The sequence below is a fragment of the Capricornis sumatraensis genome, chromosome 3 (assembly GCF_032405125.1).
Source record: "Capricornis sumatraensis isolate serow.1 chromosome 3, serow.2, whole genome shotgun sequence".
Taxonomy (NCBI): domain Eukaryota; kingdom Metazoa; phylum Chordata; class Mammalia; order Artiodactyla; family Bovidae; genus Capricornis; species Capricornis sumatraensis.
Window position 1 is genome coordinate 17,031,019 of NC_091071.1, and position 27,444 is coordinate 17,058,462.

General features: G+C 52.1%; 1 protein-coding gene across 1 annotated transcript in view; it reads left to right on the plus strand.

The window, feature by feature from the left end:
- GTF3C1 (general transcription factor IIIC subunit 1) overlaps positions 1-27,444 on the plus strand; it is a 79,005-nt gene that overhangs the window by 19,563 nt on the left and 31,998 nt on the right. Inside the window, exons 7-14 of the mRNA XM_068967027.1 lie at positions 14,070-14,222; positions 15,806-15,921; positions 17,166-17,481; positions 18,027-18,241; positions 21,181-21,317; positions 22,309-22,462; positions 25,113-25,216; positions 26,269-26,453. Coding sequence (XP_068823128.1) covers positions 14,070-14,222; positions 15,806-15,921; positions 17,166-17,481; positions 18,027-18,241; positions 21,181-21,317; positions 22,309-22,462; positions 25,113-25,216; positions 26,269-26,453 — 1,380 coding nt within the window. The remainder of the gene's footprint in view (positions 1-14,069; positions 14,223-15,805; positions 15,922-17,165; positions 17,482-18,026; positions 18,242-21,180; positions 21,318-22,308; positions 22,463-25,112; positions 25,217-26,268; positions 26,454-27,444) is intronic.

The window sequence follows — 27,444 nt, forward strand, 5'->3', positions numbered from 1 at the left end:
TTAGTCCTTTGATTTTTCTCTGTTCTTGATTTTTACCCCATGCACCCTCTGGATTAACGAAAGTCATTTAAAAAGCTGAGGGTCATAACTCTCAGTCAAAGTTGACAGAAGGAATAGATGTGTTTATCTGTACTCTTCCCAGCGCCTCCCTAGCGATCACAGAAACGTAAAAGGAATAAACCCACGTACAGAGAAATTAGGACAGGACTTGACAGCAAGGAGATTGTCAGCTTTTTTTGTGCTCAGAGGCAGGTGGATAAATGATAACTGGCCAAGCAGACTAGAAAGCTGAATGCCTGTGCAGGACAGTAGCCAAGAATGGAAACCTCAAACCTGAGATAAACCAGGGCCCTCTGAAAGCCCCAGTTTGGATGAGGCTAAGTCTGTCTGAAGAGCCATTGCACCCCCCCCAGGTCCCCTCCCCTACTTGGTATAGCAGGTAGCAAGCCAGTTCCTACAAAGACAGAGGTCTGGACTTTGTGGCTTAGCAATCTTTCCTCTTTAGCACCTACAGTGAATCCTCATTCCTTGGACGTACCTCCAGAGAGGATGCACTGGGGACTTCCTGGTGGTCCAGTGGTTAAGCATCCACCTGCCAAGCCAGGTGATACATTGGGAAGATCCCACATGCTGAGGAGCAACTAAGCCCGTGCGCCACTACTATTAAGCCCCCGAACCCTAGTGCCTGCACGCCTCCACAAGAGAAGTCGCCGCAGTGAGAAGCCTGTGCACCACAACAAAGAGGAACTCCTGCTTGCCGCAACTAGAGAAAGCCCACAGGAAGCACTGAAGACCCGCTGCAGCCATAAGTAAATAAGTTTTTTAAAAGAGAGAAGATGCACTGGAGGCTTTCGAGACTCTCAGACATGAGATGCAGCCGGAGACAGGGTAGAGAGCTGATAACAGGCAATGTGTAATCCACACACTGGGAGGTAGGAGTTCTCTCTGCAATCCCCCGTGGCTCCCGGGAACACTGGCAGCTAAGCTTACACAGTCCCCGAGGCCAGCAGCTGGAGGATTCTTTTCTGTAGAAACTGACCAGTCCAAGAGAAAAAGTTTTCTAGATCCTGAAATTTAGGGGTTTCCTAGTACAGTAGCCAGCTCGTGCCTGCTCACCCTTCGTGGAAATTCACACACTGGCATTCTCTCCCCTTTCCTCCTCCCCAGCCTGCAAAGCACAGGTCTTTTAATATATTTTAATGCAGCATTTTAATGTTTCACCAAGCAGCTGAGAACTCTTAACATGAATGTAAGAGACACAAATTAACCTAGGAAATAGAAGCAAAGTGAGGAGCAGAGGAAAACAAAGGGGGAAGAGAAGATACTGCATCCAAGAAACCAAGCGAGAGGCTGTAAATAAAGGAGGGACATGCAGAAAATAGAAGAGTTCTTAGAAATGAATCTGACTACTGCAATACGGGAGACTTGGGTTCGATCCCTGGGTCAGGAAGATTCCCCTGGAGGAGGGCGTGGCAACCGACTCCAGTATTCTTGCCTGGAAAATCCCCATGAAGAAAGGAGCATGACGGGCTACAGTCAGTGGGGTTGCAAAGAGTTGGACATGACTGAGTGACTAAGCACAGCACATTGCAATGAAAGATTTAGTGGAAGGAAAGACAGTGAGAGAAAGTTGAGAAAATCTCCCCAGGAAACTCAAAAGGGATAGAAATAGGAGAGTTCAGTTGAAAATACGAAGCTGAGCCGAAAAGATCCAGCCTCCACACAGTCGGGGCTGAGTTGGGGGTGGAGGAAGGGAGTGTGTTCAGGAGAGTAGAAGGGAGGAGATGACAGCCAGGAAATGACAGACGTGGAGTTTTCCCCAGATCTGAAGGAGTCAAGTTCTAGATCAAAAGACCCAGCAGACGTCTAGCCTGGTGAACATGAAGAAACCCACACCAAGATCTGACAGACTGAGACTTCAGAAGTCTGGCCGAAGAGCCTCCAGAGAGGAGATATCCAACTTCCCCAGTAGTAACAGAAGCTGGAGACCTTGGTGCAGCATCATCAACTTTCTGAAGGGGATGGACTTTCACTTTGGACATCTTTATTCACCTTTACCATCAACAAGGTGTGAGAACATTTTCATACAAGCGGACTGGAAACAATTCCTCTCTCATCTTCCAAGTTCCCTTTTAGGAAGCTACTGGAGGATGTATGCCATCAAATGACAGACCAGACCAGGAGACAGGAAAGCATGGGGTCCAGAAAGAGTGGGGACAAGGGGAGCCCTGGGGAGATGATGAAGGGAAATCATTGTGGCAGACTCTAGGAGGGCAGGAGTCCATACAAAGCATTAGGTGCTTAGTGCCTGCGGACGTGTGTAGGGAAAGCTGTGTGCTGGCAGTGATTCTGAGTGAGGATTAGTGATCTGTACAGAGAAGACCAAGCAAATGGGATAAAAAGATGCAAACACCAGTTAAAACTAAAAGGTGTATAGTTTTAAAAACTTAGAGCATAGCAAGCAACCTAAGGAGACTGCTAACAGCTCTGGAGAATGTGTGCTGAATGGGGACAGATCAGAGCTCTGCCTGCAGGAGGGAGGTGGTGTGCCTTGTGAGTGACTGAACTGCCAGTCTGAGGGAGCTGTGTCTTCCTTTACTTCCTCTTTCAGTTACCGGAATCACTGCCCACCCTGTCTGACTTCCTTGTGTCTTAAAGTCTTGGGACGGAGATGGTAACACACAGATATGACCACACTACAGGTGTATAGAAACCAGGAGCCCCTGGAGATAGGGAAGCCCCCGTTGAGCAGACTTCATCTTTTAAGTGTCTTCAGTGCTGAGTAGATGTATGACTGGTTGAATGACTGGAATTCCTCAAGGGAAGGAGTCGGGGAGCATCAGCCTTTGGTGGACAGGAGAGCGGGAAGTCCCACTGGCTCCTGAGCAGGCAAGAAAAGGCTCCAGGAACTGAGAGGTGTGCTAGGGATTTCCACCCAGCATTTGACTTGGAAATAGGATTATCTGAATGCTGAAAATCGTGTGACCTGTGGCTCTAATAAGCTTTTTTATTTCCTGACCTATCGAAAGAAAGTCACTTTGGTAGCTCAAATGGTCAAGAATCTGCCTGCAGTGTGGGAGACCTGGGTTCAATCCCTAGGTTGGGAAGATCCCCTGGAGTGGGCATGGCAACCCACCGTAGTATTCTTACCTGGAGAACTCCATGGACAGAGGAACCTGGTGGGCTACAGACCATGGGGTCACAAAGAGTCAGACACAGCTGAGCGAGTAACACACACGTTTAAAGAAAGGCATTAAATATAAGCAGATGAATCTAGGGGAAAAATAGCTTTAAATATATATGTGAATACATACAGATATATATACATTTATTTATTTATTTTGCTGGATTTCTCCATGGTTTGAGGTCCCTGTGTTATAGGAAAGAGAATGGGGTGTGACAGGATGGTTATATCCCAGATCACATCCAAGTCCCTGGGACAGTCGCCAATATGAGTTCTTGGCTTCACTATGGGAAAGGATTCAAGAGTGAGCCATAATAAAGTGGAAAAAGGTTTATTCAGGGAGGAATCACCCCATAGACAGAGTGTGGGCCCTCTTGGAAGGCAAGAGAAGCACCAGGGTGTGGGTTGGTCAGTTTTTATAGGGGCGGGCGAGTAGTTACATAGGCTAATGAATGGGAGGAGTGTTCCTGCTATTTGGGGGATGAAGTGGGGCTTTCCAGGATTTGTGCCACAGTCCCCCTTTTGACCTTTGTGGTCATGGCTCCTCTGGGTATGTCGTTCAGCGTGCTGATATGTTACACTGAGGCAGAAGGTCTAGTGGAAGACGACCTTGCACCTAGTTGACTCTGATCATTTTATGTCATGTCTGTGGGCTATGTCATTCTCTTAGAAGTTGCACCTGCCCCCTTCATGGTCTCACCTAGAAATTCAAACTTGCCCCTTGAAACTAACAGATAGCTGAATGGACTTTGATGTAAGACAGTCTGGGTTGGAATTCTTGTCCTGTCACTTCCTACTGGAATTTCCTTTGAGTTTTGACCGCTCTCTGCCTCATTTTCCTCATCAGGATTATCTGGAATAATACTACGGCTTCTTTCCAGAGTGTTGTGGGACTTACAGGAGACAGTGTACCCAGAGCAAGGCCTTTAGGCCCCCTCTGGCAGTGTATTTTGTTGGCCTCATGGAGTTTGTTTTAACTGTAGTTGTTGGCATTTAAAAATCAGAAATTTGACCTACAAAGTCAGACTTTCCCATTCTCTCTAAAAAATAAAACCAGGCAACATTGAACTGCATTTCTTTAGTAGCAGTTAGCGAGGCAGAGAGGTGCCACCCCCTGTCGAGAGGACTCACCTTCCCCATTTAGCAAGCGCACCCTGTTTGCTGCTGTGTAACCCACAGTGGCTTCACTCTGGTATGTCATCTGCCTGAAGCTTCAAGGTGTGCTCACGTCACAAGATGAGGGACCCTCATTTCCCGAGGCCCAATGCCAGGAAGAAGGGTGAGCACGACTCACAGCGCTGACTGGGTACTAAGGATGGCAATGGTAAGGTTAAGAGGGCAAACACCTAAGCTGAGGAGATGACAGCATTTTTAGATTGTCATGCACACACTCAGTGAGCCCATTCTGACCATTCAGGAGGCTCATCTCATGCCCATATGTGATGCCGGTACCTGGGCTCTCTGTACACTGATGCTGAACAGAAATATGGGGAAACAGAGTTACGGAGGAGAAGGAAAGACTGGCTTTATTTCTTTGTCAGGCAAAGAACACAGTAGTGACTTCTCAAGAACTGTACCCCCTTCCCTGGGGAACAGGGAGGTCTTGTGTGCAAGGCTTGTGGTCGGGGGTTGGTGATATGGATCAAGGCAGTGAAGGGCTTGCATTCTGCTGATGGACTGATGGTGAGGTAAGTGGCACAATGGTAAAGAATCCGCCTGCCAATGCAGGAGACACAAGAGCTGCAGGTTCAGTCACTGGGGCAGGAAGATCCCCTGGAGAAGGAAATGGCAAACCACTCCGTTATTCCTGCCTGGAAACTTCCATGGGCAGAGGAGCCTGGCGGGTGACAGTCCATGAGGTTGCAGAGTCGGACATGGCTGAGCACACAAGTAGGAGTCTTCATCAGCACCCTTCAGGTCCAACAGGTCTGGGTCTCCATGCTTGTGGGCAGCATGCCATCCTGTTAAGCACTCCCACCTGGAGGGGGTTTGGAGACATTGTTGTGTGTATCTGTTGATGAGGAAACAGAACCTCGCCCCAAGGCTGCTCTTAACTCTGTTTCTCCCTAGTCTTTGTTCATCCCCTGCTTGGATAAATAAGCCCATTGGAACTCAAGGAATGTCTTGGAGGCTGAATGAAGGATGTTTCCTGTAATCAGAGAAATGGGGGACACAGAAAGGCTTTGTGTCCAGGAGCCCCGCAGGGCCCTGCTTGGTATCTTGTTACTTACTACCTCTCAGCCATGCGAGTTCATGGAGAGACTCCCTCCCTTCTCCGGTTGTTTTTCTGTGTGATTTTTTTCCCAGCTAAGCCATGAGCTCCTTGAGGGTGGTGGCTCCACCCCTCACATAATTTCTGTCCTTAATGCCTGTGCTGTGCTTGGTCTCTCAGTTGTGTCTTGACTCTTTGCCCGCCAGGCTCCTCTGTCCATGGGGATTCTCCAGGCAAGAATACTGGAGTAGGTTGCCATGCCCTCCTCCAGGGAATCTTCTCAACCCCGGGATCGAACCCAGGTCTCCCACGTTGCAGGCAGATTCTTTACGGTCTGGGCCACCAGAGAAGCCAGCGCCGGTGCATTGTCTGCTGGGAACAGGGTAGAAAGAGAAAGTATTAGTCCTGTAGTTCTGGCTGACTCTTTGCAACCCCATGGACCCTAACCTGCCAGACTCCTCTGTCCATAAAATTCTCCAGACAAGAATGCTGGAGTGGGTAGTCGTTTTCCTCCCCAGGGGATCTTCCCGACTTAGGGATCGAACTCAGGTCTCCTGCATTGCAGGCGGATTCTTTACCATCTGAGCCACCAGGGAAGCAGAGCAGGTACTAACTAAATGTTTAGGGAATTTAATTTCACTTAGGTGTCCCTTCAGTGACTTTCCTAATGCAAGAGATAACTGCACAGTTTTCGTCTTTTCCTGGCTTGAAGTATGTCCTCCCAGTTTGCAAAATTAACATAAAACCTTTCCTCCCAGCTGTTACGGAGTAAGCAAGACTTAAATAATAAATAAAGATGATGTATTGCTTCATGTAAATTTACAGGTGTGCCTGGTTATATATGAGTTGTTTCTAAAAGCCCATAAACAAAGAGTTCGGATTTCGGCATATTTCAAATGCATTACAGAAAGCCTCTGTGACCTGTTTTGCAAAAGCAAAAAATCCTCAGTAATGGAAACATTCACCCTGAACTGATCTGTTTTGGATTATTCTCTCCAAGTGTTTAGCAGTCATTCTGTGTTTATTAAATTGTGCTGAGAACAGAAGGGAGGAGAAATAGAAGTTAACTTTGTAATCCTTGGAAAAGGGTCACAGTCGGAAGCAGTTAACAGAAGTTGGGTTCCCTGGGGCTGAATGACTGAGGCAGGCATTTAGCAGGTTTCTAGGTTCAGTGGCAAGGTGAGTCCAACTGTGAAGAAATGTTCTAGCATCTTTACCTCCCTGTGTATGATGTGGGCTCTTCCTAAGCTGTCGCCCAACAACTCTTCAAAAATAGAAAAACAAGTTCAGCATGATTGCAGAACAAGATCAATATACAAAAATCAGCTCTATTTCTATACCCTTGTAATGAACAATCCGAAAGCAATTCTGTTTGCATTAGCATCAAAAAGAATAAGACAGGAATAATTAAACAAAACAAATGCCAAACATATACTTGACAAGTATAAAAGATGGTTGACAGAAATCTAAGATGTAAGTAAATGGGAAAATAGCCCCTATTCCTATGTCAGAAGACTTAACTTTGTTAAGATGCCCCTATTTCCCAAACTGATCTTCAGATTCCACACAATTCCTGTCCGAATCCCAGCTGACATCTTTGTAGAGACTGATGTGTGCCTGCATGCTCAGTTGCTCAGTTGTGTCCACCTCTTTGCAACCCTATGGACTGTAGCCCGCCAGGCTCCTCTGTCCCTGGGATTCTCCAGGCAAGAATACTGGAGTGGGTTGCCATGCCCTCCTCCAGGGGTTCTTTGGGACCCAGGGGTCAAACCTGCATCTCCTGCACAGGTAGGCGGGTTCTTTACCACCCTCCCCACCTGGGAAGTGTCACCTAGAAACTGGGAAGCTGATTCTAAAATTCATATGGAATTGAAGGGTACCCAGAAAGCTAAAACAATCCTGGAAAAGAAGAATCCAGTAGGAGGTCTCACACATTCTAATTTCAAAACTTACCACAGAGCAGCAGTAATCCAGACAGTATGGTACTTATTGACACAAAGATGGACCTAGAGATCTGTGGGATAGAACTGAGAGTGAGAAATAAACCCACGTGGGGAAATCCATGGCCGTCCAGTGGTTAATACTCTTGGTTCCACTGCAGGGAGCACAGGTTCGATCCCTGACGGGGCCTCTAAGATCACGCATGTCGTGCAGTACAGCCAGAAAAATGAACCCACACTTCTGTGGTCAGCTGACTTTCAGCCAGCGTGCCAAGGCCATTCAGAGGAAGAAGCCACTCACCAAAGGCCATTACTCTGATTCCTTTTAGGGGAGAATCCAGAATAGGGAATCTAGAAGTAGACAACAAGTGCCAAAGGCTGCGGTGGGGGCGCAGAGGGGTGATAGCTAAAGGACGGGATGAAAATGTTCTAGAATTGACTCGTGACGGGTGCATATACCTGCGACATACACTAAAAAAAGTTGACTTGAACCTAATTGCTGGACATAAATAGAGACACAGAGAACAGACCTTTGGACACAGCTGGGGCAGGAGAAGGTGGGACAAACTGCGAGAGTAGCATTGAAATGTATACATAACCATATGTAAGATTGGAGGAAATGGCAACCCACTCCAGTGTTCTTGCCTAGAGAATCCTGTGGACAGAGGAGCCTGGTGGGCTGCTGTCCATAGGGTCACACAGAGTCGGACACGACTGAAGCGACTTAGCATGCATGCATGCCTATGTAAAATAGATAGCTGGTGGGAAGTTGCTGTGTAACACAGGGAGCTCAACCTGGTGCTCTGTGACAACCCAGAGGGGTGGGGTGGGGTGGGAGGTGGGAGGAAGGTTCAGGAGGGAGGGCACATGTATACCAGGGACTGATTCATGTTGATGTACAGCAGAAACCAGCAGGACATTATAAAGCAATCATCCTCCAATTAAAAATAAATTTTTAAAAGCGTGCCCCCCCCCAAAAAAAAAAAACCATTGACTTGCATAGTTTGAACGGGTGTATTGTGTGGCATATGAATTATGTCTCAAGAAAGCTGTTAAAATTACAATGAAAATTAAAGCTGAATCCAGCAAACACTTGACAAGGTATAGCAAACTAAATTATGGTCATTAAAATGGCAAAAGAGGACATTTTAAAAGTTACAGTAGGATTAAAGTATACAAGCTAAGAAAAAAGAGAAATGAGCCATACCAAGAAGGATTAAAATGCAATAAAATAAATGTAAAGGTTTTAAAGAGCTTTGAAACCAGAAAACTGGAATTAAAAAGAATGGAGATCAGAAACAGAGAGGAGAGAGGATGAGATAAACAGGAAAAGAATAGAAGATTGTCAGGAAAATTTAAAGCCTAGACAATGAATTGTACTAGAGGGAAAAACAGTTTAGTTAAAAATAGTGATTTCTTTAAGTTAAAAGTGACAAGATTGATTAAAGGGCACTAGCTAAACTATGAAGAGTAATTACCATCATTAATTAAGACAAAAGAAACAGACTTTCTAATATGGCAAAAAAAAACTATTAAAGACGGGACTTAAAAGAGTAGAGAAAGGAGCAGAATCCTGTGACTTAAATTCTGGGCCTTGGGTGACTTCACCCATTTGTGGAGGCAGTTCTCCCGAGGGGTAGCCCGCGGGGGGAACCAGTCCTCTTCTCCATCTCCCCTGTGCCCCCAGGAGGGAATAGGGGCTCAAACCTGCTGGCCTCTCCACTGACCCCCATGAGCAGAAAGATGGGCCTGCCTGGGCTGTGCAGTGGAAGGAGCAGGCTGGGGGCAGGTGGGGGGGCTGGTGCAGGATCCTGGAGAATCAGACAGGGGCAGACAACAGTAGACTTGCCAAGGAGGTCATTATGGTCCTTCCAGAACTTTCTGTGGTGTAGCCCACTGATGGCTTTGAGGTTTGGGGGATGAGAATAGAAGGCTCCCCGTGCTTGGGAGAGCCCCAAGGCAAGTGCTGGGGCTTGTGAGCACGGGGGCTGGCCTGCGGGGAGCAGCCTGGCCACGGAGGGGCACAAGCGGGCTGAGAAGTGACTGGCTTCGCCGCGCGGTGAGGTTTCATTCTTGAACGGTGCCGTTTCAGAGCCCTCAGAAAAGGCCCGATGTGGCCTTCCTGCTCAGCACCGTAGTTTTTACCCAGGCCTTTCCGTCTGTCAGTCATGTTCAAAGAGCTCTGGGGACCTAAGCCATCCATCCAGAGGTTGAGGAGGTGGTCCTCGCACCAGGCACTGAGTGACGCCTGAACCTCCGGACCGAGGCCGTTTCCGCAGGTTCCCAAGCCGGGCTGAGCGCCCTGTGTGCTGTCAGGACCCCAGAGCGACCCAGAGAGACTTCGACTCTGACGACTTGCCTTAGGACGTGACAAAGGGGAGGAAAGGCCTGGGGGAGAGCCTGCACTTGGTTAGCCGTTTCGTGGTCGGTTGTGGGGTGGGGTGGGGTGAGGTGGAAGACCCATGGAGAGAATTGCCGGCCCGGAGCCAAGTGTCAGTTCTTCAGCTCTGATCCTTTTATCGCCCCATCTTGTCAGTGCTGCTCATTCTCCTCATTTCACTGATAAGAAACTGAAGCACAGATTGCCTGCCTGGGGTCATAGAGCTGGGATGTGCTGGGGCGGGGTGGGCGGGGCCACAGCAAGTGTGGCTCTTGAGCCCTTAGCCATCAGGTCCCTCTGCCCGCCTCCCCCTCCCTGAGAGGAAGTGGAAGGGGGCGAGGGAGGGGCCGAGCAGGTGAAGCCCCCAGGGCAGGAGACTGCCCTCAGGCCTTCTTCCCTCCAGGCCGCCCTCCACATCCCGGGTAACCTGGATGCCTGTGGTGTGAAAAAGTGCAAGTGTTAGGTGCTCACTCTCATCTGCCTCTTTGCTGTCCCATGGATTGTAGCCCACCAGGCTCCTCTCTGCATGGAATTCTCCAGGCAAGAATGCTGGAGAGGGTAGCCGTGCCCTCCTCCAGGGGATCTTCCCGCAGAGTGAAACGTAAATCTCTGCTTGGTTTAGCAACCTTTGGAATCTCGTCGTTCTCACCCTCATTCCCGCCTCCCCCCACCGCAGCCCCTTCCCAGACAGTCCTCTCCCACCCCCACGCCTTTGCTGGTGCCCCTCCTCCTGCCTGGAAAGCCTGCCCTGTTCTGCAAAGATCATTCTTCTGTGTCCTTTACTATCCCACCCACGTGCCCCCTCCTCTCTCTCTCCCCCTGTGTAGCCCTGGCCTGCGTCTTTTCTCGTCTGCCGACTCTGTGTGTTCTGGAAGCAGAGCCCTGAGCACTTCATAGCCAGTTCCTCTGTAGTCATCTGGCCAGATAGCGAGCCCTGAGCACTTACGCGCGTTCTCCCCCTTAGTCCTCACCCCTGGGTAGTGTAGACACGCTGTAGAATTATCCCGTCTTGTAGACGAAGAGTCTGAGGCTTGGAGAGGTTCACTGCTGGTCCGCAGCAGAGCCAGAGTACACACCCAGGCCTGCAAGAAGCCGTGACACCCTGTGCTGGGCTCCTTGGCCTCTGTGCCTCTCAGACATGCCCTCTGCAGGGGCAGGACCCCTGTCTCATCCCTCTCTCCGTGTCATGGGCCCATCACAGAATAAATGCTGTGAAATCAAATTGAAAGGCCCCAAGCAGCCTCCTAACATTTTCCACCCGAGTGACATGGTCTAACACTTGCACCCCCGAGCTGTGCTTTTCAGAGGTTGTGATGAGTATTGATAAGACAGTTGCAAGCACTACTCACTGAGCACTCTGTGAGGAAGATACTGTCCTTGTCCCCATTTCATAGCTGAGCAGCCTGAGGCCCAGGGCTCTGTGCTGGTCCAGCCTGTAAGTGCCAGAGGCAGGTTCTGACCCGACACACTGACTCCAGAGTGCATGCAGCCCTGGGTTGTGGGCTGCACCCCTTCTCTGTCCTTCTGGGTGCTGCCCCCAATTCTGTCCTTCCATCTCTGGTCAGGCTTCTCTGCTGGTCTTCCCTGGTGGCTCAGATGGTAAAGAATCTGCCTGTAATTCAGGAGACCTGAGTTCGATCCCTGGGTTGGGAAGATCCCCTGGAGAAGGGAATGGCAACCCACTCCAGTATTCTTGCCTGGAGAATTCTATGGGGTCACAGAGAGTCAGACACAAGTGAGCAACTAATACTTTCCCTCTGCAGGTACCCAGGGCACGCCCCTCTCCTCAGGATGTCCCATGAGCTTGCTGTGATTTCAGTTTCCCAGGCTATCTGAATGACTCCCTATCACTGACCAGCCCAGCTCCATTCAGGGAAGGGTGTTGGTGGGGTGACGGGGTAGCACTCTGAATTTACATAACATCCGCCCGATGTTGCTTTGTCTGTCCTGGAAGTCTGTCCTGGGCTCCTCTGTTGGCTTTTATTCCTTACCGAGTTGATCACAGTTAAGGATACCGCTCTGCTAGGGGCCAGATGAGAATGTGAGACACATAGCTACTGGTTCCAGACCACAGCCACTCTGGGTTTTCCTTTCCAAGGAACAGTGCTTTCTGATAGAAATGTGAAATTTGCACCCCACCAGGTGGCCAGGTGTGTAAGGAAGACCACTTGCTGGGTCCGAGACTGCTTAGATCCCTCAAGCCCTCTGAGCTTCAGTTTCCTTTTTTCCTTCACACGGCGACAATAACTTGCAGAAGCCAGGAGATGATTAAGTAAAATAGTTTCTGAAAGGACCTACCACAGTGCCCGGCTCAACCAGGGTGCTCAGTAAAGATTCTGTCCTTCCCTTCTTCCTTTCTGGGTCTTCAAAATGTGTAAATTAAGGCTGTTTTCCTGCTAAGTTGACGCCCATCCTGAGTCGTTGACAGGCGTGTGTACAAGTGCTGACTTTCGTACACACCACGAAAGTTTTTGTGTGTCTGAAATGCCTAGAACTTTGTGTATTTGAAAGCGTGTGCAGTGAGCTAGCTGATTCTCTTTCTCTTGCCTTTTGTTCCTGGAAAGAATGCCCTGCACCCAGGGGTCAGGGGTTATCATCAACAGGCTCATGCCTCCAGGGTGGTTGCAGGAAATCTCTGTGGCAGCTCCCATGGAATGAGAGGCCACGTTCATCCACATAGATGTGCTGACCGGTCTCACTCTGGTCCCTGCGGCTTTGCTGTTAGCTGACTTGTGCTCTAGAACAGTCTCCCTAAAAAATGGCAAGCAAGAGCTGAAGGGATTTTAATAATCAAAATCAAGATTCTCTGAGTCGTGGAAAAACTCTAGAACCTCGGGAAATGGGTTAATTTATGTAACACTCAGCACACAGTGCCTGGCCCATGGCAAGAGCTGGGCATTAGTGTTAAGTGATGGCTCCGTGCCAGCTCCATGCCAAGTTGACATCGTGCCAGCGTACAGACATTATCTCAGGTCAAGCTAACGCCAGTGTGTGAGGCAGAGAGCATGGTTACCTCATTTTACTAAGTGGGGAGCAGACAGCTACAGCAGGTCACCTGCCCAGAGTTGCAGAGCTGAGGCTGAAACCACGTGTGCCCGACCCAGGACTGTGTTCATCCCCACCCTCCCTCTGAGCATCATTTATTCCTGGCTGTCAGCAGAGGAGACAGCTGTGCTGGCGGGAGAAGGCTCTGGCGGCGGATGCCCAGGAGCCCAGTTACCGCCTTGGCGTGAGGAGCAGAAGGCTGACGGAAGCGTTGTCTTTCAGTGCCTCAGAGTCCACAAGTGTACCTGCAGCGATTGTCTTCTTCCACTTCCACTTACTTGGAGGGCTGTTCTGTGTATCTTTCCTTGGCTAATTAAGCCCTTAAGGAAGTTATAAAAGTGTGGAAGAAATAACGCTGGGCTCTTGCCTGAGAACATGTCCATCTGCCTGCCCTAGGCGCTGCATCGAGCCCCCTCTCACGTGGGCGGCTCTGGCTCCCGGTCACATGGGTATCTGAATTAGGGGCCGTGTGTGGTCAAAGGTTTACGGCCTGGGGTCCGAGGCTGAAGCGCCCAATAAGTCCCAGTTCCTCACCCCCTGAGGGTGGGGATTTGGGCCAGTCCCTTAGCTCCTCGTGTTCTCAAGTGTGAAATGGGAATGGTAGCCCATCCCCTAAGGCCATGCTGAGGACTAGCCACGGGAGGGCTTAGACCAGCCTCAGGGACTGGCAGGTGTCTGAGGAGTGGCTTGTCCTTTAGTGTCTCAGTCGTGCCCGACTCCTTGTGACCTCCTGGACTGTAGCCCGCCAGGCTCCTCTGTCCATGGGATTTCCCAGGCAAGAATACTGGAGTGGGTTCCCATTTCCTGCTGCAGGGGATCTTCCTGATCCAGGGATCAAACCCGTGTCTCCTGCATTGGCAGGGAGATTCTTTACTGCCCAGCCACCAGGGAAGCCGTGGTGATGTGGGGTATTAACTTAAAAGGGAGAAGCTGTGTTTCATCCTTGCAGTGATACCGTGCACGCCTGCCTGGTTTGTTCCGGACAGTATTCCAGAGTGGGGTGGTAGGTGGTGGTGTGGACCGATGGGAAAACAGGCCCATTTCCTCTGGTCATTGGAGCTTGTCTGAAGCAGAGCTGCTGTTTATTTAATAGGCCGTAACATGGCATCTCATTATTCCTTTCATTTGCGTTTCTTTGTTTTCTAGTTATATATATATTTTTAAAAGCAACTTTGTGGAGTCAGTTTTCAGGGCTCGTGTTCCCAGGTGTGTGGTTTTCCATGTTCGGAACTTGGTGCCACATGCGGCCTTTCCTGTGCCGAAGCTGCGCCAGTGTGTCACTGTGGAACCGCGTGTCTGTGTCCCCAGGGACCGACATCATGGTGCGCTGCCTCAGACTGCTAAAGGAGTTCAAGCGGAAGGTGGACGATGATGACGACGACGAGGACGTCATCTCCAAGGGCGTGCCTCCAGTGGACATCGTGTTCGAGCGGGACATGCTCACGCAGACCTACGAGCTCAGTAGGTCCCATTCTCACACCTGCTCTGGGTCCTGAGCTTTGGGTCAAGACGTGTTTCGGTCTCACGTCAAATGAGGGCCCTGCTGTGGAGAATGTCTTCCATCAGGGAGCAAAGTTTCCCTCGACTTTGCGGTCAGATTTGAGTCTGAACCCTTGCTCCGCCCCTTGTCTGCCGGCTGTAGACTTTAGCAAGGTCTCTGAGCCTCAGTTCCTTCATCTGTAAAATGGGGCCATTATCCCCCCCAGCACATAGGACGACTGAACGAGTAGGATTAAAACATCTGGTTTACATAGGGACCATGGAAACGATTACCTATTACCATTGTTATTCAAAGATTTGAGAGTCACCTTCCAGCTTTTAAAATTGGCCTGGGATCATTCATTGCAGGCTGGGGATTATAGTGATGAAGGTGGGGAACAACCATGTCTCCACCCCTCCCCTCCTTCCCCTGACTTTCCTAACATCTGTGTAAGGCAGCCGTGACCCAGTGCTGTAGATGCTGTGGCCGCAGGTCCCCTGTAGTGGAGCATGTCTAGAGTAGGAGGTGAGGGGCTGCAGGAGGTCTGGTTCCATCAGCAGATACGAAGCCACCGGGCAAATCAGCACAGCCTATAGGGAGGGCTTCTTTAACACCGCTCAGACACAATCTGGGGATAAAACTGTCCTAACCCTTTCATCTCTGGTTGTAGCAAGTTGCTAGTTCAACATAGGAGCACATGCTGATCACTTCTTTGCATTCTGCTGTTTCAATTTTTATGCATGGACAATAAACGTAGCAAAACTGCCTTCATTCAGATCGGCGTTGCCTAGCGGCCTCGTGTGTGACCCATCAGGAAATGAAAGGGAAATTCTTTCTGAACAGTGCAGAATTCTCCCCCCAAATCTGCCCTATAGTTGCTGTATTTTACTGGAGGGACTCCTGCCCACCCCACCCCCACCTCACAGGCACCTCCCAATCTCTGAGTGTGTTTGAAACAGCTCTTCAGAGGCAAATCCAGTAATAGCCCAGCATGTAGCAGGGCAGGGGCTGACACACCAGACAGAGCAAATAATCGCGCAGTCGTCCACTGATCATTTATTACAGGGCCAGATAGGGTTATTTTCTTCCCCAGCCCCTGCTGTCCGGCAGCTGTGGTAATACAGTAATCTGTGTCCATGGTGCCTCTGAGTCTACTGAGAAAGATAGGAAAATGAAAAAGTTCTTCATTAAAATTACTTCCATGCTTTTTTTTAAAAAGGCTCAGTTTAATCTAGCTGAGAAAGTTCATTCATGTGAAAGCACTCACTTCCCGTTGCAAGAGAAAAACAGCATCCCTGGAACTCAGTGGATCAGGCCTCGGTCACTTGACATTTACAGCTTTGACGTGGAGGAGTCAGATAGGGAGCGCTTAGAAATGAGCCATGAGTCGGAAGGTTCCGAGTCTTGGGAGCAGAGGGAGAGGGGAGGCAGGGTGTCTTACTCTGTTTGTCGGTTTCCCTGTGTTGAAATGTCCATGCCTAGGAAAGGTGGGTGGGAGCTGACCCGACCTGTGCAGAGGGGCTCCGTGGCGGAGGCTAGGGGTCAAGTGGATTGTTTCTCGCAGTCGAGCGCCGAGGCACGAAAGGCATTTCCCAGGCTGAAATCCGAGTGGCTATGAATGTGGGAAAGCTGGAAGCCAGAATGCTGTGCCGTCTCCTTCAGAGATTCAAAGTTGTCAAGGTAACAGCGTGAGTCATCCCGCGTGGTTCATTGTCTTCGGGTGCGTGTGTGTGTGTGCACCACGTGGCTCTAAAGGGCTGTCTCAGACGGTCAGGAGCCCAGGTCTCCATCAAGGGGGCACATGGCTGCCGGGGGAGGGGGGCCAAATGCAGCCCACCAGCGTGGCCCCCACTCCCTGCTGTGGATTTTGTTGGTTTTCAACTTCTGAAAACTAACCAAGTCATCAGCATTGAAAAGTCAGTGGGAGATGCTGCCGTCTGGGGAGCAGGCACCCTCCCCCGCCCCCATTCCCCTGTGGGGGGTCAGCTGAGGCTGGCGCCTCCAAGTGCCCCTTGAAATAAAGCAGGTAGCCCCAGACTTCAGTCCCCGCCCCACCCTCCTTCTTGTTTGTGTCCCTGGCCTGGGTCCTGGGGGCACTGAGTTGGCTAACTGGGTCTGGGATCCCTCTTCGGGACCAGAGCTGCTGTCTCAGCCCTTTATGCCTCACTCCCTTGCTGCCAACTTTCTGGCCATTTGCTGGATGGCAGTGTTAACAGTTGAGCTAATGACTGCAGAGTGCTTAGCCCTGTCCTCGGCGTGTGGTTGGCACATGGAAGGTGTTACCCTTTCTACCATTACGGGCAGAAAGCCCCTTTCCCCTGTTCTAGAAGACAAAAGGCAGTAGGTCAGCTTCACTCCCAATCACCACGGCAGTGGCTCAGCAGAGCCGGAGACCTCCAGGCTCTGACTCTGCATCTTGACGACAGTTAGAAAGTGTTGAATTCTGCTTACTGTTTCCCGTGGGCCTAGGGCATCCCGGGCCTGGGAGTTTATAGAAGGCCAGGTGAGGGCACTGCCCAGCGAGGGGCTCAGGGTCTCCTAGAGCAGACAGTCAGGATTGCTTCCTGTGGAGCAGGAGCTGAGGGTTGGTAGACAGGAGGGAGCATCTTGAGGAGCTGAGCTGGGGTGCAGGCAAGAGATGGAGGAGGCGCGGGGAAAGGCAGGAATGATAAGCAGACAGACACTGCAGGGCCCCCCACCCTCCCAGCCCGGGTCACCTGCGGGCCTGGGCGGCCCTGTGTTCTCTGCAGTGTCTTAAACACGTTGGGGGTGCAGGCAAGAGATGGAGGAGGCGCGGGGAAAGGCAGGAATGATAAGCAGACAGACACTGCAGGGCCCCCCACCCTCCCAGCCCGGGTCACCTGCAGGCCTGGGCGGCCCTGTGTTCTCTGCGGTGTCTTAAACACGTTGTGTCCCCCGCCCAGGGCTTCATGGAGGACGAAGGGCGGCAGCGGACCACCAAGTACATCTCCTGTGTGTTTGCGGAGGAGAGCGACCTGAGCCGGCAGTATGAGAGGGAGAAGGCGCGCAATGAGCTGCTGACCACCGTGAGCCTGGCCTCGGTGCAGGAGGAGTCCCTGCTGCCTGAGGGGGAGGACGCTTTCCTTTCCGAGCTGGACAGTGATGAGGAGGGCGGCGGCGGCAGCAGAAAGAAAAAAGGCAGGAGAGCTCCGCGGGACGCGAGGTCCTTCTCGAACGGCGGTCTCAGGACCCAGCCCCACCACTCCACCCCGAACAAGGGTAGGGGCGCTTGGGGCGGGGGCGGGAGGGTGCGTGCTCTCAGTCTGGCTCTGGGGCTGTTCAGTCCAGCGGACACCAAAGGTGGCCTGGGTGCTGTGCCAGCAGGGGCCTGTCGGTGTCACACGCGTCACTTAACCTTAGGCTCAGGAGAGCCTTGTGTGGTCTGTCTCCAGGCTGCCGCCAAGTCTCCTCCCCTTCACCCATGTTTTGTTATATTTCAACTATTAAAGGGATGGAATTTCCTAAACTTCCTCTATCCACTTCCCTCCAACAATCTGTGTAATCCCTCAGGATTTTAGTTAAATTAGGGAAGACATTTCTTAGACATTTGGATGCTGCTGCTGCTGACAGCAGAATTGCACATTGGGGGTGGGGGTTTACACTGGGAGGGGTAGCTTGCAGGCCCACCACCCTCATCTTAAACTGACCACATGGGCTTCTTTGGCCTGAGCAGCTCTGGCTTGGCAGCTGAGCAGAAGCAGCCCCTCTCACGTTCCCCCTGTTGCGGTCACGGTCATCCCCCCAACACCTGTCCTCCGCCGCAGGGGGCTGGAAGGTCATCAACCTCCACCCGTTGAAGAAGCAGTCATCCTTCTCCTCGGGAGCCGCCGAAGAGCGAGCCTCTCGGGGCGCCTTCGGTGGGGACAACCTGGACACCAGCGGCTCCTCGGAGCTCGGCATGTCCTTGGGCCCCCACTGCGTGGACAGTCACAGTGGCGACATTGCCGTGATTGAAGAGGTCAGGCTTGAAAACTCCAAGGTGAGTCCCACGGGGAGGCTGTTTCCTCCAGGAAAGAGCCGGTGGCAGGTGGGCATCAGCCTTCTCTTTTGTGTGCTTACGAATCACAACAACAAAACCAGTAATAGCAGAAGGGCCACGTGCTCAGGCCTGGGGGGTGGGCAGGGGGCAGGGCCCTGTGGGAAGGAACGCAATGCTTGTTTACCTACCGCCGTCGCGTGGCCTGCCTTGACCAGAAATCACCTGTTATGTGCGGAACTTTGGCGTTTGTCGCCACCTACTCTTTTTATTTAAATTTATTTTGGAGGGAAAATGGCTACTTTTTTTTCCCCTTTAATATTTATTTACTTGACTCCACTAGGTCTTGGTTGCGTCCTGCGGGATCTTTGGCTATGGCGCATGGGCTTCCGAGTGACCTCAGGAGTTACAGTGCTCTGGCTTAGTTGCTCCACAGCACGTGTTATCTTGATTCCCCAGCCAGGGACTGAACCTGAGTCACCTCCATGGCAAGGCAGATTCTTAACCTCTGGCCCACGGGGAAAGTCCCTGTATGGCTACTTTAAATCAATATTCCTCCTAGGGAATATTTGGCAGTGTCATAATGCAGGAGATGCAAGAGACACAGGTTCAATGCCTGGGCCAGGAAGATCCCCTGGAGAAGGAAGTGGCAACCCACTGCAGTATTCTTGTCTGGGAAATCCCGTGGACTGAGAAGCCTGATGGGCTGCAGTCTATGGGAAAGCAGAGCGTCGGAAATGACCGAGCGCGCACATAGAGACGTTGTCAGCTGTCCTGTGGGCAGAGGCCAGGGAGGCTGCGAACTGTCCTAGACTGTGCAGGACAGCCCGCAGCGGAGTTATCCGGCCCAGAGCGTCAGCAGTTCTGGGGTTGAAAAACCCCGCTTTAGGTGAAAAGCCAGTATCATTTGCCCTAAAAAGAAAGTGATCATAAAAAGGTCTGATAAAAACAAAGCTTGTTTAGTTCTTTCTGGTCAGATCCTGTTGTATCCATGGCATTAAAGAGTCAAACCAGTACTTTTTCCTGTATGTTATTAGAGGGATGGAAAGGCAGTTGACACAGGAGCAGCCCTGTCATTGAGTGATTCAGTTCCCCATTGCCATCCTCGGTCTCCTGGAAGTGCCTCGGATAACGGCCAGCGGTGCCTCAGTCGTCCAGGACAGGGCAGACTTGGGACCGGCGTGGCTCGGTGGTGTTGCTGCTGTTTGGTTCCAGCTTCACAGCAGCCCTGACAACAAAGGCCGAGTCTGGTCCTGGAGGAGGCGAGCAAAGCCCCGGGGATGGAGGGACTTGCCTGCTCAGCTGATGACAGAATGGAGATTAGAACCCGTGGGCTTGCAGCTCCCACCCTGCCCTGCTTCTCTTTCTGTCTCTGGCGTGGAAGCCTGAGTTTGGGCCCTGTCCCTACAGCAAGGAGAGGTGGGGTATAAGAGAGTGAGGGGTTTTTGTGGAATATTCTAGAACCTTCTGCTGCTGCTGCTGCTGCTAAGTCGCTTCAGTCGTGTCCGACTCTCTGCGACCCCATAGGCGGCAGAACTTTCTAGCCGTATCCTGTCATCAGATGCCGTGACTCTTTTTCAGGTCGTGCCTGGTCTCGTCTCCACCTGAAGCGCCTGGGCGCGCCGGCAGGTGGGGCCCACCAGGTTCCTGAGGGTCTTCCCTGCCTTCCTCAGCCCTGCCCCCCTCTTTGCGCCTCCTTATCGGGTCTTCGTGCCCCTAGCAACACGCTCCCTCCAGGCCCTGCAGGTCCTCGCTCAGCTCTGCGTTTTCCTCTTAGAAGTCTGTCCCCAGAGTCCTCGTCCTTCTTTTCTCTACTTGCTGAGCAGAGGGGCAGGAACCACACTGTCTGGAGGTCTCTTGGTAAAGCGTGTGTTCACTTTGCTCCCCGGCAGCCCCCATGGAAAGCAGGCAGGTTTCTTTAACATTCCTCCAGAATGTTTGCTCTGAAGTAGAGGAGAGAACCAGCCTTTCTCCCACTCTTGGGCCCCTTCTTGGATCTGTGACTGACTCTCCCTTCAGGCCCCACCTGCTTGAGGAAATCAGTGAGCCCCTCGTGGAGCATCCGTGGCAGCGGGGAGGTGATGGGACCCCTGCCCAAGCGTGTTCTCTTCGCGTTCTCCTTTCTCTGGAAGCGCTGCTCCAAGTAAGAAGCGCATCCAGCAGAATAGGCCCTGAGTTGTGCCAAGGGATCTTCCAGGAATGTGTTGGGGTTGGGATTTCCCTTCGCTGCAGGGTGCAGATTTGGGCTTTAGGGTAAGTGATCTGAAAGCAGATGGAACAAGGTCAGGATCTGAGCTCCTGAAAGGAGGCAGGAAAAGAGGTGTGGGCGTGGTGGCAGGGTGGGGAGGGCACCCGTCTGCCCCCCTCTCTGCCTCGTTCTCTCCTGCTCATCATGATTCACTCCGAGGCTGCCTCTCTGTCTACTTTATGTCCCTGGAGAGGCTGCCCGTGGCTTCCTCCACGTGGACGCAGAAGCGCATCCATGCCCTTGGACCCTGTCTGGTTGTTTCACCTCAGGAAGCCCTGGATTCCTCTTCCGTAAAATGGAACCTTAATAATAAGGCTTGAATGAAGAAAGCCCCACAGAGTGACCGTAGGGAGTCCGTGTTCAGTCTGTCCATTTCCTTCCTTCCACTGTGGAAGAAGCAAGTCAGAACTGAGTGAAGGCGGTCCCCTTCTCCAGGAAGGGCTGGAGTAGACGTGTCTGGTGTCTGTTCTGAGGCCAGCTGACCTTCATAAACCTCTGGCATGTCTGTGCTGTTTCAAAGCACTGAGATAGTGGGGTAGTGGGATCCCGTGACAGCTGTGATCCTCTTGACTTCTTTTCTTGAAACGTGGTGTAGAATTCCATAAAGTGGGAAAGCATACCAGCAGGCGTGGTGTCTGGCCCCCAAGCCTTGCTGAGTCCGTTGTTTTTAATTCTCTTTCGGTCTCTGTTCTAGGAGAGTGGTGGTTCCCAGAAGACAGGGAAGCATGGCCCAGGCCAAGACAAGCCCCACGAGACCTACCGACTGCTGAAGCGCAGGAATCTGATCATAGAGGCCGTCACCAACCTCCGCTTAATCGAGAGCTTGTTCACGTAAGGAGTAGTCTATCTGTCTGTCTTACATTAAAACTAACGCCCGTGGGAGTCATCACCATCCGCAGAAAGGACCCGGAGGCATTTGCATCTCTCTTCTGTATCGATTCTCAGAGGAGCCCTTTGTGGTAGAAAGGATTTAGAATCTGCTTGTGTGATTTGAGAAGTTAGACACTGAAGAATATCTACCCATACCCTTGACAGGGAAAGCACAGTGGGGCAGGAAACAGAGGCCACGGGAAGAGCGTTTGCCCTGCTGCTTCCTTCGCCATTTGTGCTCAGGACAGGGTGAGAGGAAACGTAGGCAGGTAATAGCATCAGCCTCCACGGAGCCTTTTGTTCAGACAAAACGTTGTTTGAAAGCAAAAGGGACACGTGGAGCTTCCATTCCCAGGTTCAGTGGAGGCTCTGCTCTCTGGTTTGGTCCTTCTAACCCACTGTTACCACCACGTCCTGCGTAGCATACTTGGGCTTCTGGGCAGTCAAGATCAAAGCCTCTTGATTGGAAGGAGCCTTACCCTTGAGGCAAGGACGGGAGTCCCTTCACTAGGGGAAGGGGGGACGGCCTGCAGCTACTGCTGGCTGTGTCTCCTCTCCTGGGCACAGAGGCATGGAGCTGGCTGTTCCTGAAGCCCCGTCTGGCCCTGCTGTTCTGTGGCTGGTGATCTAGAAACACTGCCTTAGTGGCTCTGTAAGCGCTAGAGAGATGGAGAAGAAGCAAAAGAGCTCCGGAGCTGAGGGTGTCGATGGTGAGACACTGGGCCGTTCCTTAGCTGCTGTGAATGGTGGCCTGTCCTTAGCTAACCCGTTTATCTCAGCGAGAGATCATCTTTGCCATCGTAAGAAGTCATCCTGGCAGCAGCAAAACACCCTGTAAATTCTCCCCAGCTTTAGGCTGGATCCCATCAGGCAGGCGTCAGTTGCTGGGGTTGAGACTGGCCTTCCATGTTGAAACTGTGACTATTAAACGGCTGCTTTTGTGGTGTCTCAGAATTCAAAAGATGATCATGGATCAAGAGAAGCAAGAAGGTGTGTCCACCAAATGCTGTAAGAAATCCATCATCCGCCTGGTGCAGAACCTTTCCGAGGAAGGTCTGCTGAGGCTGTATCGGACGACGGTCATTCAGGACGGCATCAAGAAGAAGGTATCGCGTGGCCACTGTGCACGCTGGGCGTTTTCTTACCAGCTTCTCACATTCTTGTTCTCACAGCCTGGGTTGTTCCTTTGTTGCTGATGACTTGGAATTTCCCATCATGCCTCCTCACTGGGGCAGCAGGGATTTACCCCAACTTCCCGTGGAAGCTAGGGACAGAAAAGAGGAATAATTTGCCTGCCGCAGCCTGTGTAAGCCCAAGGCAGGAGCCCAGCCCCACAGCCGGCCTCAAAGGGGAGGAGAAAGGGAGGCATATCCAAGTTCAGCTGAGTACAATGGGAGAAATGAGGCAACACTTCGAAGGTGGAAAATTCAGGCTGAGCAGCAAGCACATTATCCACAGAAACGTGCAAAAAACACATCCCAGAGGAAACGGTGGCAGCGAGTCAGTGAGCATGCCCCGCCGGGGCGTCCACTGAGGACAATAGATCTCTTCTGTCCCAATCTATCTATTTCTGTAAGATTTAACGTTTGGAGCCCTGCCCATAGCAGCTGTAGCTCAGTGGCTTTGCACATATTCGAAGGCATAAATTTTTCAGGGTCAGAGTCATTCGAGACACCCGGCTAGGCGTGGAGACCAGAGGGAGGGACGGGCATTTGCAATTCCCTCACCTTTTTTCTGATGACGTCTTAAATCTCTTGCCTTAAGAAAGCTCCGCTTTGATGTGTTTTTTTTTCTGACTAAGCTGGCAAGGTCATTTAGGGTCTCTTTTACTTATCTTGGAGAAGATTATTTACTTATTATTGGAGAAGGAAATGGCAACCCACTCCAGTATTCTTGCCTGGAGAATCCCATGGATGGAGGAGCTTGGTTGGCTACAGTCCATGGGTCACAAAGAGTCGAACACGACTGAGCGACTTCACTTTCACTTTACTTATCTTATTTTTTGAGACCTTCGAAATTTGAGCAACAGAGCAATCCCAAAAAGTAGCTTTGGAAACTCCGTCTCTACCATTCCGGGTTGGCAGCTCTCATCAGTCTTTGTACCTGCTCTGAGCCCTCTTGACCTTGCCCCGTGCCCATCCCCAGCCAGCCTGCCTCTCGTCCCCCTGAGCATGGCCGGAAGTCCTGGGCTGTGACCTCTCTCACTAGGGGACAGTCGCCCAGCCAGTCAGCAGCACCAGCTCTAGTTTCTATTGATCTTCCTGGAGCAGGTGTTTTGAATGTGCAGCCTTCCAAGGCAGTCGCTGGAGGCAGGAATATCTACCCTGTCTAGGAGTTGAGAGAGTCTGTGTTTATAGAGATATATAGGTATCCACCATGTCCCATGTGCCTATTTGGTGCCATGTCCACCAGGTGTTACCCAAGGGAATGGGCAAGGAGCTGGGGATGGGGAGTGCGTGTCCCAGGTAAAGGCTGATGACCTGTGCCTAATACTGGGGGCCTCATGCCGCAGGGTACCTCTGTATTAGACTGTTTGCCGGCTGGAAAGGGCCCCCAGATTTTACATCTGCCTCTGGAATAAGCTTGAGTTTCTCGCTAGCGCTTTGGCACCCAGGCCATGGGCTGCTGGCAGGCGGCCCTCCTCTCTGCTGGAGCCTCGCTGGCTGGGGTCGCTGTGCCTGGCGCCCGCCTTTTGCCATTGCTCCTGCATCTGCTCGGTCCATCGGGGACCTTTGGGAGGTTGGCTGGGCCATTTGGCTGTGAAGAGTGGGGAACCAGGAGTGCTGTGTGTTGACCCCAGGCTTTCAGATTCTCTTGAGGTGTTGCTGAACTTTTTTTAATCTCACCTGAACCTCACAAAACCACAAAAAAGAGCTGGCAGGGAAGTGCAGGGGTCCCCTTTTCCAAGTGAGGAACAGAAAAGATGGAGCCCAGTGTGGCTTTTTGGAGTCCCTGCCCAGATGTGGCCACTGGTTCCCTATGACCCACCCTCTTTCAGGCCATTTTGGGCAGGAAGCCTGCTGGCCACAGTTCCCTGTTTAGCAGACCTTTCCTTGCCATCTTCTGTCAGAGGAAGCCGCCCCTCCCGGGTCCAGGTCACCATGCCTGCCACCTCCTGTACGGCTGTCACACCCGCACTGTGCTGCTCAGCCCCACCAAGTCATGTTCTTCCATCAGCCTAGTTGGGGCTCGAGAAATGATCACCACTTTCCTGTTGAACCTCAGTACCTTGGAAACACGAGACCAACACAGGCAGCCCTAAATCCTCTGCCAGTGTGTGCAGAGGCATAGCTGGCAGGAGCCCCCCGATGGCACCCAGCGAGGGGAGACTGATGGAAGCCGCTTTCCTCTTCCAGATGGAAGCCCTTAGGACTCCCGGGCACCTGTGGGAGACGCTCCGCTCGCAGGAGCGGGGCATCAGGAGCCGCCCCCCAGGTAGCAGCAGGGACCAGTGGGCCGTGACAGCCCAGCTGGGGGACCGCAGGGCAGACTGCTGTTTCCAGGCCGGAATTCCTCAGCCATCAGAGCAGCATGCTAGCAACGGCAGAGCTTTGTGGCTGGGTGCTTGAGGGATTTGGGTGCCGGAAACTGTAATGGTAAACTGATGAGCATCTCAGTTGGTTCCATCAGTGCCACTTGGAAATGTTAATGGCAGCAGGTATGACTAGGGATCCAGCAGGGAGCCGAGGTGTGGGGCTGAGTCTACCCCGGCTCCTCCCTTCTCCTTCAGGAGCACCCCCGCACCCCTCTCTGCAGGTTGACCTTGTGGTGCACCCGTCCATGGACCAGAACGACCCTCTTGTGAGAAGTGCCATCGAGCAGGTTCGCTTCCGGATGTCCAATTCAAGCACAGCCAACAGGCAGGTGGCTGCTCCCGCGGGAATTCACAGTGAGGCTGCCCCAGTCGGCGTTCCAACAAAAGCCCTTCATTCATGCTTGTGTGCGATCAGTGAATTCACTGGTCTGGAGTTTATGATTTATGATCCCTTGGTCTCAAAAAGGATCCATTTCGAGATTCTTTTTTCATTATCGTTTATTTATTTTTGTCTGTGCTGGGTCTTCGTTGTGACACGTAGGCTTTCTCTAGTTGCAGCAGGCAGGGGCTCCTCTCTACTTGCTGTGTGTGGACTTCTTGTTGCGGAGGCTTCCCGTGTTGCAGAGCACCAGCTCTGGGGCTTTGTTGCCCTGAGGTGTGTGCGATCTTAGTTCTCAGACCGGGGATCAGACCTGTGTCCTCTGCACTGACAGACAGATTCTTAACCTCTAAACCACCAGGGAAGTCCCTGGATTATTTAAGACAAAAAAAAAAATCTTAACATCCTTCATTCTGTTTTAATAGAGTGTGGACAGAGTGCTTCATATCATAGGCCCTGTAGCATGTGAAGCTTGCCTAGTTCCATCCTAGCTCAGAAGGATTCCACTTGCTTCCCTGAGGTCTTCTGTCTTTCTGTTCGTAAGCCACCTAACGAACTGAGAGAAAGCTTGGTGGGAGAACGTTTTCGGTTGAGTTTAAAGTAGAGGTGGGGCCTGGGCAGGCACAGGGCTGGATGTGACTCGCAGACGCTGGGTTGTGTGGCCAGCCGTGCCCCAGCCATGGGTGCTGTGAATCAGTTGCTGGTTAATTTCGCATCCCATTCCTGTTTTCTGGCGTGGATGAAAGTCTCAGAGGGCCCAGCACAGTAGGCCGCCTTGCTCACAAGGTAGCAGCTGCCCCGGAGGTGGGGATATACTCTCCAGGTCACCCCCGCATGTCCAGTGCCCTGACACAATTTGTCCGTTTACGATTGTCTGTCCGGCCCCTGTGGGTGGTTGATTTGACTCTGCAGGGCCAAATTCTTGAGGACAGACCCTGTCGTTTCTCAGCCCTCGGTTTTCTCACGCACTGTCGTCGCATCTTACCTGTGACCTTCAGGATGAAAGCACCCCAGCCTCCAGTGCCTCAGGAGGAAGCCGAAGAGGAAAGCCAAGGAGAAGAGGGCCCGAGTGGATCAGGAGACGCTCAGCCAAGTGCCTCCTCGAAACCAGAAGGTGGACGGGTGAAAAAGACCCATGAGAAAATGGGCGTGACCCAGCTGAAAAACTACCACCCTGTCGTAGGTAAAAGGCCACTCCCGGTCAGGGTCCAGTTGTGTTTCATCTGATGGGGCTTTCCTAGTGGCTCAGACAGTGAATGAGGTGCAGTGCAGGAGACGTTAGGTTCAATTCCTGGGTCAGGAAGAACCCCCAGGGAAGCGAATGGCTGCCCGCTCCAGTGTTCTTGCCTAGAGAATCCCATGGACAAAGGAGCCTGCCAGGCTACCGCGCAGGGGTCATAAGAGAGTTGGACACGACTTAGTGAGTAACACACACACACACACACACACACACACACACACACACACAGCTCCTTCTGCTGAGTATCCTTGGGCTGGATCATTCAGTAAACCATTGAAAGTCTCTGCCTCTCCCGACCCCACAGCCTCTGGGAGTTACAGCCACTGATGAGTATGAGCGTTTATCCAGTTTTCCAGGATGCAGGTCTCCGACAGGGCTGCCTCCCGTCAGCAAGGATGAGAGGGTTGGATGTTGTCACCAACTCAGTGGACAGGAGTCTGAGCAAACTCCGAGAAATGGTGAAGGGCAGGGAAGCCTGGTGGGCTCCAGTCCATGGGGTCGCAAAGAGTGGGACACGACCGAGCGACTGAACAACAGCAACTCCCCTCACCCCTGTACCAAGCAGCTCTGACGTCAGCTTGTGCTGGGCCGCGCACACAGCCAGGCCTTCGTAGTCAGAGCTTCAGTTGTGGTTGCTGGTCACAGCGTGCACGTTGGTGGAGGAGGGCAGCGGCGTCAGGGCACAGACCTCAGGCGGAGACGTCCTGGCGGGGCCCCCAGTGGCTGGGGATGCCGAGCAAGAGGGACCCCACTTGCTGAGCTCTCCAGACATGTGGGCTCAGCCTTTCCTCTCGAGGCTTCACAGTTAGAAAGTGCAGGTGGGGGAGGGGAACTCACACGAGGATGTGCACCTGAGCAGCGCACACGCCTGGGGGGCCGAGAGGCAGCCAAGGGCTCCTCACAGGCTCCAGGCCTGGTGCCGGAGGAGGGGCCC